The sequence below is a fragment of the Podarcis cretensis genome, assembly GCF_951804945.1.
Source record: "Podarcis cretensis genome assembly, chromosome: 16".
Classification (NCBI taxonomy): Eukaryota; Metazoa; Chordata; class Lepidosauria; order Squamata; family Lacertidae; genus Podarcis; species Podarcis cretensis.
Window position 1 is genome coordinate 2,007,974 of NC_137186.1, and position 13,484 is coordinate 2,021,457.

The 13,484-nt window shown below is 45.6% G+C and overlaps 1 protein-coding gene across 1 annotated transcript in view; it reads left to right on the forward strand.

Annotated features, from left to right (window-relative positions):
- Positions 1–13,149, forward strand: part of LOC307205503 (hemicentin-1-like) — a 157,725-nt gene extending 144,576 nt beyond the window's left edge. The window contains exons 11-15 of the mRNA XM_079957927.1: positions 8,231–8,575; positions 9,438–9,740; positions 10,378–10,500; positions 10,637–10,725; positions 12,405–13,149. Coding sequence (XP_079814053.1) covers positions 8,231–8,575; positions 9,438–9,740; positions 10,378–10,500; positions 10,637–10,725; positions 12,405–12,794 — 1,250 coding nt within the window. The 3' untranslated portion in view covers positions 12,795–13,149. The remainder of the gene's footprint in view (positions 1–8,230; positions 8,576–9,437; positions 9,741–10,377; positions 10,501–10,636; positions 10,726–12,404) is intronic.
- Positions 13,150–13,484: the final 335 nt, after the last annotated feature.

Consider the following 13,484-nt stretch of genomic DNA (forward strand, 5'->3'; position numbering starts at 1 on the left):
CTCCGCTCCTCCACCTGCAGCTGCTGGGTGACCTTGGGCCAGTCACACTTCTCTGAAGTCTCTCAGCCCCACTCACCTCACAGAGTGTTTGTTGTGGGGGAGGAAGGGAAAGGAGAATGTTAGCCACTTTGAGACTCCTTAAAGGGAGTGAAAGGCGGGATATCAAATCCAAACTACTACTACTACTACTACTACCCTCCTCCTCCTCCTCCTCCTCCTCCTCCTCCTCCTCCTCCTCCTCCTCCTTCTTCTTCTTCTTCTTCTTCTTCTTCTTCTTCTTCTTCTTCTTCTTCTTCTTCCTTTCTTTTGCTTATCCTGAGAGACAGAGACTGGTCAGTGCCATGGACTCAATAATGTGTCTCATTTTGCACTCCACAGATATTTGCTCTGATGCGAGAGAAAGAGGAGAGTATCCAGAGCTCAGGAGCCACACAGAATATGGTGGGTGATGATGAGGTGTGATGATCGGTGTGCGAAGTAATGATGGGGTGATTGTTTTTATCTACCACTGAAATCATCTGATACATTTGGGAGGCATTTATAACATTTGGGAGGCCTCTTCTTTCCCTGCACGCCCACCAGCTGTGCCCCGCCAACTATATGGCGGGCATTCAGCTTCCTTCCCAAGCCTCTGCAGGAAGAGAGCAATCCTCGCAGAGCTCCCAAGCCTCTGCATCTGCTAAAGACGGCCCTGAACCCAGTTGTTGTCCTCCTGCTTCCTGGCGAAAGGCAGTGTGCAGACTTCCCAGGCTGCCTTTCCGGGTGCCCCAACACTGGAGAGCATGTCCACCAGCACATTTTCCTGCTTGATTGCTGCCACCACACCAGGGATTGGGGCAGTGGGGGAGGCAGAGGATATTTTCCACCACCCCCTCCCTTGTTTTGGAGTTGCCAGGGGAGCGTCAGAGGTATCTTTGGACCACGGCGCTGGATATGCTTAAGACGGCCCTGAGGCAGCATGCCAGAGCAAGAGTGGCTTATCTCCTTCTCACTGTGTGTAAGACTCCCGTTTCTACTCCTCCCAGCTTGTCCTCCCTCCTCTTTGGATTCCTCACTGTCTGTCAGAATGGGAACATCCCTGACATTTTCATTGAGACCAATAAATGTTATTTGGATTGAAAAAACAAAAACAGGCCAGTGACCCAAATTTCCTGATCAAAAGACCTAACAGATGGATTATGGCACAAGGGGAGGCAGGCAGCTTGGGCAAAGATCCTGTTCCCATCAGGAGAACATGCATGCCCAGTTAAAGTGAGCAGAATTGACCCCCCCCCTCACCAGCTAGTGAATGGAGAATCCAGCCCTCTGGCCACAAGGCTCTGCTTCCCACATCCTCCCCCCAGTGAACCCAACAGGATTGCACTCTCCCCTCACCAGCTCTTCCCAAAATACAAATTTTATCATTGATAATAACTAAGTCCTAGGGAATAGAAATGACATAATTTGGTCAATTCAAAAATGGGCAATTCCATCCACTTTCTAATGAACTTAGTTATGACTAGTTCTCCAGTGGAATTAAAAAGCTAGCCCTAAAGAGTGGAACTGAGGTGCAGGGAAGATGCCTGCTTTTAGCCAAATTGGTATCTTTGCTTGGAGAATGCTGGACATGGACAGGACTTTAATTTTCTCCAGGGTTCAGGTGGGCCCCAAAGCCCAGAAATTCTTTTAGGAGTTGAATCCCCAGAGTTCCTCCTGTCATATTTTCTCTCCAATGCAGATTGAACACTGAATCCCACAGACCAACCCTGCAGGTTGACTTGGAGAAAGAGGAATTCTCAAGCTGTTCCACACTATCCAAAAAATGCTTTCATTCTCTCGCTTCTTGTACAGTCTCAGAAACAGATACCTCAGAGACTGAACATTACATGAGAGGTCAGACACATCTCCAGGAGCCACTGCTGAGGAATTCACTGAGGGTCCCTCTGTTGAAAGACCCACTGAAGATCTCTCAATGCTGCCAGTTGAGCCGAAGCAATAGCCTATCCAGCAGCCTTCAACACTGGCCCCAAAGGTCTTGTGACCAGGACAGAGAGCAACATACCCAGACTTATCCAGTGACTATGGAAGGGGTCTGCTTGAGTGCAAGGAGTCCCAGAAATGCCTTCATCACCAGCCGCAAACAGAGTATATAAGACAATCCTCTTGAGCTTTCCTGTTGCTGGAAACAGCAGAGGTCTCTAGCTTCTTCAACCCAGGCGCCTTCCCTTCCCTTCCCTTCCCTTCCCTTCCCTTGCCTTGCCTTGCCTTGCCTTGCCTTGCCTTGCCTTGCCTTGCCTTGCCTTGCCTCTCTTTTCCTACTGAGCTTGGACTCCTTCCATCTAGACTGAATGTGTAAATAAGTGAAGAAATCATATTTCTTAAAGCTACAACAGTCTCTGCTGTGTCTTCCATTCTCCAAATGAACACAGACTCTGTGTGGTGCCTGGTTTCCATGGGCTCTTGCCACCTCTGGGCAGAGATTGGGGCAGGCACTAGCCTTTTAGAAGAATATATTGGACTGGAGTGCACTGTTGTTTCCCTCTTCTCCCTGGCAAAACATCCACAAAAGAGACTTTCTTTTGGGAAGGAGACATATCTTCCTATCAGGGAGACTAAAAAGGAGCGAGGCAAATATTTAACAACAGCAGAGTGACGGTGCTTGTCTGGTGTAAATAAACAAGGAGTTCCAAAGACCAGTGTTGCCAGCCCTGAAAGATCGATCCCTTGGAAGTGCAAAGCAAACATTATGATATTTGTACATGAGCCAGTTCTTCTTGCTCTTTGGTTCCATCTTTGTCTTGTTCTTTCTTTGCTTCTTCCCCTCACCCATCATCATACCGTGGGATGTGGTTGACGAGGGAGGAGGGGGAGGGTTTGTGAGAAGCTTGAACGTGTATTTTGTCTTAAGGCAGAGAAGTTCTCCAGGTGTCATGTTTCAAAGGAGAGAGAGAGAGAGTCACCAGTTCAACAAGTGGGGCAGGATCCCAGCTTCAGCACTGCCCATATCCACCCAGAGTGTCTTTCTGTCACCCTGAACCTCTCAAAATAAGCTGGGCTAGAGACCCTGGATGCACATTTGCCCACAGAGACCTTCCCTGGTGTCCATGGGGTCCCATCTCACCCCCTTTCATTTTAGCAAAGCAATTTTGCTTAATTTAAGTCATTTTGAGCTATTTTCAATTTGTATTGCTTGGTACACTTTATGATCAATGAATACAAAACATTCATGTACTGATATGCACACATATAGAAGGGTCTGGTGACTTCTGTTTCAGTGTATCTGAAGAAGTGTGCATGCACACGAAAGCTCATACCTAGAACTAACTTAGTTGGTCTTTAAGGTGCTACTGGAAGGAATTTTTTTTATTTTGTTTTGACTATGGCAGACCAACACGGCTACCTATCTGTAACATTTCCCCAGTACATGCATGTTTGTACATATTAAAGTAAAGGTAAAGGGACCCCTGACCATTAGGTCCAGTCGTGGCCAACTCTGGGGTTGTGTCGCTCATCTCGCTTCACTGGCTGAGGGAGCCGGCCTACAGCTTCCGGGTCATGTGGCCAGCAGGACTAAGCCGCTTCCGGCGAACCAGAGCAGTGCATGGAAACGCTGTTTACCTTCCCGCTGGAGCGGTACCTATTTATTTACTTGCACTTTGACATGCTTTCGAACTGCTAGGTTGGCAGGAGCAGGGAGTGAGCAATGGGAGCTCACCCTGTCGGGGGGATTCGAACCGCTGACCTTCTGATCAGCAAGTCCTAGGCTCTGTGGTTTAACCCACAGCGCCACCCGCGTCCCTTAATCGGCTGCTAAACAGCAAAGCAAAATTCAGACAAGTGTGGAATTTCATCTGTCATGGATGGTTTAGCTAAGATTCCTGCATTGAAGGGGGTTGGACTAGATGACCCTTGGGAGTCCTTCCAACTCTACCATTCCATGAGTCAAACTATATGCTAAAAGAAACAGGGGCTACTGAACATAGATACAGAAAAAGTAATGCCTCTTGTCGTCCTGCAAGACCTGCAACCGACTCACTGAATTTCCAAATTTCTATGTGGGCACCTGGTGCACATTTCTTATTTTTAACTCACAGCTTTCTCAGCCTGCATGACTGTGGGCAAGCTTATCACTTACTTCACACTTTTTCCCTCTCAGAGGGAGCTTTGGGGCTGCAGCATTTCTTATGCCTGGGAATAAAAGCAGGAGCCTGTTGCTGTACTAATGAGGACAAATCAACTCTCCACCACCAGCAGCCACACCTGAGGCTCCCTATATTCCTGGTCAGAAATATTCATGAATTTTCCCACAGGAATCCGGCTGGCCATTATGAGAAGAACAGGATGCCAGGCTAGAGGAGCCGTTGACAGGATCTTCTTATGTTCTGATTTTCCTGATTTGCCTCTGGAGTTAACTGGGGTTTGGGGGCATATGAATATTCCTTTGGCATTCAGTGACATATGAATTTTGCTTCTTTGAACTTTTTTCAAGGAGATAAAAATCTGGGCAATTGCAATGCTTTTTGTTGTTGTTAAATTTGTTACAACCACAACAGTCTGCAAAAGCTGCCGGCGTTTTTCATTGCTTGGTCTGTGCCCAGATCTGTCAGAAGACTTTCCTTAATAGCCAGTCTTTGCAAACAGCAATTCTCCTCCTCCCCCACATTCCACACCCAGAAACACACTTCCGCAGAGAAGCAAACATGAGTTTTGTGTACAGTCGTTTCCTGTTCAGAATGTTGCTGTACTTTCTTCTGGGTAAGTCGCACACTGTTTGTCCTGAAGAGCAATAAGACCTGTGCCAGCAGCTGGTTTCTTCAGGAGGCTGGGGAAGAGACTGAGCATTGTTGTCCTCCCTGACATTTGCCTCCTGCAGCTGCCGGACTCCTCTGGAGAGGGATATGGGAGCCAGCTGTATGCCATCTTCCCCTCCTCTCTGAACTGTATTTAAGCCAGGCTGCTTGGAGTGTAGCAAGACCCATGCCAGAAACTTCATTCTCCGTTAACTCTTGTGTTGCTTTGTATCCATGTACTTAAGCCTCCTTTTTTGTGTGGAGTGGGGGCAGTAATATTGATTTTATTCTGTGTTTGCCAAATTGTTTATTTCTGTCATTTTAAAAATAATTACTGTCATATTCTGTATTTTGTACTTTTGTATTTCCAGTGCTCTATTTTTGTTTTTATGATTTGCACGTTTGCTGTAAGCCACTTTAGGCACAGCTCGTTGAGGAACAGATGCATATAAATAAACTCAATCAATATCAATCAAGAGCACAGTAACTGAGGCAGCTGATCTTGGTTACTAGCTCCCGGTTCCTGGAGAGGGTAGGGCAATGACAGAAATCTTTGTTACTGAGCTCAGTTTGTAGGACAATCCGCCTGACTGAAAGGTACAAGAGTAACACAGATACTAAGGAGGAGGCAGTTCCAGGGCTCATTGAAAGTGAAAAAGAAGACAGGTGGGCACTGGCTAAGGTATGGTTACCAGACGTCCCAATTTCCCAGAAACAGTCCCCAGATTTACAAAACTGTCCCCGGAATGTCCCCGGATTACATTTAATGTCCCCGGATTTATATTTTAATTGTTGTAGATTTATTAGTAGGGAATGAATGTTGTGTGATTGGTTCAATGGCACAAGACACATTATATGGGGACTTCTGGTGAGGCAAAATGGCGGGCACCATGGCAGCGGGCAGTTCCTGTAGCCAGCCAGAGCCAATTGCACTACCAGGCTGGCTCCGGGCTGCTGAGACTGCCGCCACCGCCACCACTGCCGAGGGGCAGTCGGGGACACCCGGTGCATCAACTGGAACAATTGACACACACACCCCCCCACGACCCAAACTGAGCTAGGAGCGAGAGTGCCTGGCCACCCAGGCAACTGCCCAGCAGTGCTCTGGGGCCAGGAAAAACCCGGAGCCGATGCAGGGAGAAGGAGGAGAGTAGAAGAAGAAAGAGAGAGAAAGAGGAAGGAGAAAAAAAGAGGGGAGCCCCGACCTTGCTGCGCTGCTACTGCCACCACCGCTAGGAAGGAGAGGTAGGAGAGCACTTGGAGGGCAAGGCTGAGCCCAGGTCTGACCTGAGCCTACTCTTAGCTCTCAAAGAGAGCAGGCCAGGGCCCAGAGGAAGGCTGCGTGACAGAGGAGACCACAGAAGAGAAGGTATTACTACTTCTTTTTTTAAAAAAAAATCACTTTTTTAATCACTTTTTTTTCTCTTTTCAAAAAAAAAAAAGTGTCCCCAGATTATTTGAAAAAAAAATCTGGTAACCTTAGGCTAAGGACAGGCTAAAGCTGGCAAAGGTAGTGTTCCACTCATCCTCAGGGAACTGTCTCCACTGCTGCTGCTGCTGTTGTTGCTGCTCCACATTTGCAACTGTTTCTCTTCTTTGCAAGGGTTTTGCAGGACTCTGAAAGGTTGGTGGTCTCCAGATGTGGGTGAGTATCAAACACCTTTTCTTAACAGAAACCTTTAACAGGAACACAGGCAGGTGTTTAACAACAAAGAAGCACACTGAGTGCTCACCCTCTTTCTCCTCCTCCACTGATCCTTCCTGGTTTATAAGGGGAGGACAAAAGAGCAGTGAAAGGAGGAGTCAGAAAAAAGGAGGGGAAATACAGTTTTGCTTGGATGAGAAGGGGAGGGAAAGCGAGCACAGACAGCCTTCCTGGTTTGAAGAGGAGGATCTGATTTGCTGGGAAGTGGGAGGAAGGAAGGAGCCGACCGTTGTGTTCAAAAGTTCACGACTCTTGCTGATAAGACTCTGTACTCAGGCAATGCTTATAAGGTGGATGAACAGGCTTATTTTAGAGCACCTATCCAGTGAGTTTGATTTGTCATGAAGGGGGAAATTATTGGCAATATTGGTTACTAGCACTCAGGGTCTCCTCTCCCCAGCTGGAACCTTCCCCCAAACACCCTGGCTGGCTTCAAAGGAAGCTGCAACAGAACGCTTTTGAGAGTTTAATCGTGTGTGTATTATTTGTTACTGAGCTGATGTATGATGAAGGTGTGCAGTGGAGCGAAATAAAAGCACAGGATATGATGACTGCAAGTCGACCTCGTCTCTAGGGCAGAAATGTTTTCCTGCAGGATTTTAACTAAATCATTAACTTATACAAAATAAATATCAGTTAAGAGCAAACAATGAATTAGAGGAGCCAACCAATGAGCAGGAAAAGGCGACTGTGGATCTTGGTGGAACAGAGTCAGTTTCTTCTCTGAACTCTGAATAAACTTATCTTAGTTTCACAAAAAATTGTGCATAATCATTTTTTTCCTGAAACACACATGCAGGTGGTTTTTAGATTGCTGCTTGGAATAATTTTTCACTGGGTTAGAGCTTTCTATGTTGAGTTTTCAACAGACATTTTGCAGAGCTCTGATTCTGCCTTGAAACTTTCGTGCAAACAGGCAGTATATAAATCTTGTTAACTGAAATAAATGAACTTTTGTTCCCTGTGTAGGGAAATTCTACTTCTTTCTCAGAATTTTTCCTTGTGACAATTACACAGAGCCCGATGTTCCCCAAAATATGACAAAGGCACAGCTTTAAGTGTTTAATTGGTTGCTTTATTTACAGATGAAGTTCAGACCTCACATTATTTTATTTTAATCACCTGGACCAATCTTCTCTCTGAGTTTTTCTGGCTCCCAGGTCCTGGACACCAGATAGATGCCTATTGCTGGAGAACAAAGAACACTTGAATTTTGGAATGTAACTTTGGAATTGTAACAATGTCCTTCTCTTACAGTAAAGGGTCACATTGTTTGGACAACTAGAAGAATGTAGTAATTGTTTAACTAGTGAGTTGGGCATTTCCAGTGCGTCTATGTACAATTCAGCAACAGTTAAAATTAATATTGGATATTGTAAACTTTCTTTTATTTAGGTCCCAAATACCTGAGAGACTAGTTTCATCTCCCTCAAACATTTGGGGGAGTCCCAGCCCAGGAGAGGACCTTCTTTGTGGCAGGCTGCAAAACTGTAGGTGTCCCTCCCCACAGAGATGCAACCGGCACCTTCATTGAAGAGTTTCCATTATATGTTGAAGATTCACCCTTTCACCATACCACTGACACCTGCAATATAATTTTTAGGCCCCTTCCTATTACGTTTTAATGCTGCATTTTAAATTGTTGCAACTTGCTCTGGGACCTCATGATGGAAGATGGATAAGGAGCTCAAAACAATAATGATACTAATTTCCCCCTTTGTTTGTATCTGCTCCCCAACCACCCTCCTCTCACTAGACACTTTAAGCCATGCAATGGGGAATCCAACCCATCAGGTGACGGGAATCCTGGGAGGATCAGTCTTGTTTCCTGCCAATGTATCTCAAGGAATAACAGTTCAGAAAATGGAATGGGACTTCCGCCCCCAAAAGTGTGACCTGGGCTATTGGTGGGGGGAATTCAGTCATCGGAACAGAGACCATCCAAGTCCCACTGGCCGGTTTGGACAACGGCTAGACATGGTGGACGAGACAACACTGAGGATCAAAGACCTGGAGTTGGATGACAGTGGGATCTACAATGCTCGCGTCTGGTTTACTAAGTCACAGTTTCAAGAACAGAGTTTCAGCCTCACAGTTTATGGTACGTTATTGCACTTCAAGGCCTCCAAGATCCCACCCCCTTGAAATAACTTCACACTGACATTTATTTTAGTTTTTGGGCAAATTTTGGCCACAACTTTATTCAATTCAACCATGTGAGCGGTATTGGCTTAGACATTGGCTCCAAACTATAGCTGACTCCACCTTTCTGATTGGTAGTCTAAAAGGGTAAACCAAATGAGGGAGCAACATCGATGAAGAGCAACCGAAGCTCACCCCGGGGTTCCTGTGGTCCTGGCATGGCCCTAGCCCCCCAAGCAGACTTTGGACAAGATCCTAATACCCTGTTCCTGGAGGGGCAGGTGATAGCCGCACCTCCCTTCCCCCACATTTCAATGAGCCAATGCCTAACCGCCGCCTTGCAAGTTGTGATGATTGCTGAGGGGGTAGGCGAAAACCAAGTGGCTATAGCCAATCTGCCAAATGGAAAAATTCCTACCCAACCCCTGTTCCAAAACAGGTGACCCAAACCAAAGCAAGGCCAAAGCGACACTGCCTAACACAAGGGAGCGAGGGCGGGTGTTCGGCAATGCGAAGCAAGTGCCCCCAATTACATCATGCTGTCATTCTTAACAGCCCCTGGGATCATGCCACCTCCAGGCGATTGGCCCAGTCAGCCTGGCATGATCCCAGGGCTATGGCTAGGGCTTGGGTTACACCCCTCCAACTAAATTAACCCTTGGTGTGTCTTGAGTGCCCATGCACAATCGGGACCCTCAATTAGGTGGATCCCAATTGCTTTCACTGTTTGGCTCATGGAATGGGATGAGCACCATTTCCCTACAAAGGTACTGGGAGGGGTGGGACATAACCCTTGTGCTGATTTCATTTGTGTTTCACAGAGCCAGTGCCAACACCACAGATACACTTTCAGGAAGTCTCCCAGACTTCGGAGGGATGCAATGTGACCCTGCAGTGCCAGGCACCTGGAAAGAAAGAGTTCAGTATCTCATGGAAAAGAGGGAATCCCCCAAGGGCATTAGGAAACAGCCTGTACGAGTATCAGCTTTCTGATAATGGAAGGAATCTCCGTGTCTTCTGGCGAAAAGACTCTTCGGACTCGGCGTTCACCTGCCTGCTTACTAATTCTGTTGACCAAAAGAATGCCTCCTTTGACTTGCTCAAAATTTGCCCAGGTGATGATGGTGAGCAAGTGATGAGAGTGTTGGAGATACGTGCAAATGTGTATGTGAATCCGGTCTTGGGTGTTTGATTTTCGTTGTTGTGTATACTGTGTATATACGGACAATGACAATAAATTTATCTAACTATCTAATCTAAATCTAACTCAAGTGTGACCTAGTCAGTGTATGGAGGAAAAGCTGCTTTTAAGAGGGATAGTTCAGCTGGTAGAGCATGAGACTCTTAATCTCAGGGTTGTAGCTTTGAGCCCCATGTTGGGCCAAAGCTGCCTGCATTGCAGGGGGTCGGACTAGATGACCCTCGTAGTCCCCTCCAACTCTACAATTCTGTGATTTGTAGAAATGGTTGAATTGCTTTTTGCTTCATGGGTATGTGATCTTCTGATTCTCTGTGTTTTACCTTATTTTATCATGAACGAATCGGGTAACTGTTGCTTGCAATACAGTTTATAAATGAAAAAGAAAACAATAGGGGGAAATGAAATGCAAACCGAAGTGATGGACCTAAACTCTGTGCCAAAGTAATCCAATAAAGTCAATACAAATGGAACAGACTGGCACATTGTTTACCCTTCCAAGTCATGCACTTTGGTGGTTGTTATTAGAGAATATTTCAAGAGACTCTCATTGCACATTGCAGGTATACAGGTCAGACGCCAGAAGAAACATATCACTATCTCCATTGCAGTTCTCATGCTGCTGTTCATGATGGTTGCGGCAGTGATGTGGAGGAGGAAGCGGAAATTCAAAAAGAAGGAAAGAGGTAGGGCCATCTCTTTCAATCTGTTTCCTGCCTCACCTGAGATGGAGGCTGCTTGTCAAATATACCTTTACTTTACTTTTGCTTATTTTGAGAGGAAGAAGTTGGTCCGTGCCATGGAATAAATATGTCTCTTCAGATATTCACTCATTGATACTAGAGGACTTGGAGAGCTCTTCTGCACACCGGAACTCAGCAAGAAATCCACAACAAGATGGTGATAATCAGGTGAGATGAGCTCGTGAAGTGGTGAAGGGATGATGGTTCAATCTAATAATTATACACACAAAACAGATTACAAACAGGCAAGAAGACTAAGCCACAGCTACCCCTCTCCCTTACCCAACTCACTGATCAACAGGTTGGTTGGTTGTTTGATTGATTGATTTAAATTTATATCCTGCCCATCTGGCTGGGTTTCCTCAGCCACTCTGGGTGACTTACAACATATACAAAAACCCAACAAAACATCAAATATTGGGGGGAAATCCTATACAAGCAACCAACAAACCAATAAATCAATAGAAACCAACAACAACAACAATAATAACCAACAGTTTGCAGTTACAGTGGTACCTCGGGCTACAGATGCTTCAGGTTACATACGCTTCAGGTTACAGACTCCACTAACCCAGAAATAGTACCTCGGGTTAAGAACTTTGCTTCAGGATGAGAACAGAAATCACATGGCGGCGGCAGCAGAAGGCCCCATTAGCTAAAGTGGTACCTCAGGTTAAGAATACTTTCAGGTTAAGAACGGACCTCCAGAATGAATTAAGTTCTTAACCCGAGGTACCACTGTATACCCAAATTAAAGTAACTGCCACCTCCAACTAAACATTTAACCAACACCAACCCAACAAAAATGAAACAGAGGAACCAAAATTAGAACCGTTTAGAACATTTTAGCCAATTGCCCCAATCCAAGAATTGTTCCAGCAATGTCCCAGTGGCCTCCCAGGAGCCTCTTTTAGCTGTTCAAGGTGAGTCTGGGCCCCATTCCCTAGGCCAGGGGGAAATGGGAAATTTGTTATGGCATATGGTAGGGGTAGGCAGCCTAAGGCCCAGGGGCCGGATCCGGCCCATTCACCTTCTAAATCCGGCCTGTGGACGGTCCAGGAATCAGCATGTTTTTACATGAGTAGAATGTTTAAAATGCATCTCTGGGTTATTTGTGGGGCATAGGGATTCGTTGAGTTTTTTCAAAATATAGTCCAGCCCCCCACATGCTCTGAGGGACGGTGGACCATGGCTGAAAAAGGTTGTATTATGGCATAGGTTTTTGTGAACAAGAATCCAGTTCATGTAATTCATGAAGGAGAGGGAGGCAGCCTCTGCAAAGAGCCAGTTCCCATCAGGGGAACATGCATGCACAGTCAAACTGAGCAGGATTAAACCCTCCTCTCACCCACTGGTGAGCAGAGCATTTGATCCTTCTGGCTGCAGGATTCTGCTTCTTCACAGCGAAAGGTGCATGTAGAACAGTCCCCAGCAGGATTGCAGTCTCCACTCAGCAGCTACTCTGGGTGCCTTCTAAAATGCTAATTGTATCATCAATTCCAACTGGAATATGAAACAACAATGGAGACATGGATCTTGACTTTAAAAATGTCACTGCCAGCAGAAGCAAATTGCCTCCTTTTGTCTGCTAAAAATGGGCAACCACACCCTAACTTAGGGTGAGTGATCCAGGAACCTGTAGAACCAAATGCTAACCCAAAATGAGTGGAAATATTGTATAGAGAAGGTGTCTTGATCTTTCTTAGGGCACCATTGGGCTTTGCCAGAACCCCATTCTTCCCCGTTTATTTAGGTGGGTACAAATCCTCAGTGACTTTTTAAGGAGCTGCATCTGAGTCTCTCCTGTCATGTTCTATAGCTGGTTCTGGTTCTCTCTGCTCCTGCAGGTTTTCTGGGACAGAACAGAAGTTTCAACGAGTTCCCCACCACTCTGGAAATCCTGTCCTTCTGTCTGTTCTGACTCTGTATCAGACCCAGAATCTTCAGGGAATGAAGCCAGGGACCTGGAAGAGAAAGCACCCTTCTTGAAGATGGTGCTAGAGATCCCATTAAGAGACCATCAAAAGAGAGAACCACTGAAGACCCCTCCTGGCCATCAGTACTGGTGGTACCATACGTACCCCAAAACTAAACAGTGCTGGCAACGGCGTCAGGATTCCATTGTTGAATTAACTGGACAAGGGTCAAAGCTGCCACCTAGTATATTAATTAAGGTCATTTGTATAACAAAGGAAGCTGCTTATGCCAGAGGGCAAATGGGTCGGCCCCCTCCCTGACCTGGCTGGCAGTGAGAAAGAGTTGTCTGTGTGTGAGCTGAGCTAAAAGCAGGTGGGTGACAGAAGCCAGAGAGTAAAAGCCATGTCTCATTTCTCTGTTTGTGTCTGTGTAATTTTTAAGTTTTCAGTTTTACAGTTTAAAACATCAGTGACTTCCCGTCTTCTCTTTTCATAGTTCAATTTGCATATCATAAATCCCTATATATTTTACATAAATAAACCATTCAGTATTCCATTAATACATCCTTCAAAACTTATTTACACTGTTGAATTTACCGTAATGCTGCCAACGTTTTCAAGTGTACACAATTCCCCTCCCCCATATGTTCAATAAACATTTTCCAACTTTTTTAAATGTATGTTCTTCTTGTTCTCTTATTCTACATGTTAGGTCTGCAACTTGTGCATATTCTGTCAACTTAAGTTGCCATACAAAACACAGGCAGCAGTAGTGGCAAACATAAATAGCCTTTTTTGACACCTGGGAATTTCCATCTGAACTATCCCCAACAAAAAGGACTCTGGTTTTGTTTTGGTTTTTTTGGAAAGGTACTTTTGAACATTTTTTTCAATTCATTATGGATCATTTCCCAATACTCTTTTACCCATTTACAGGTCTACCACATACGAAAGAACGTTCCCTCAACCTCATTGCGTCTCTAGTGCAGATAATCACTTATCTGATTCAGT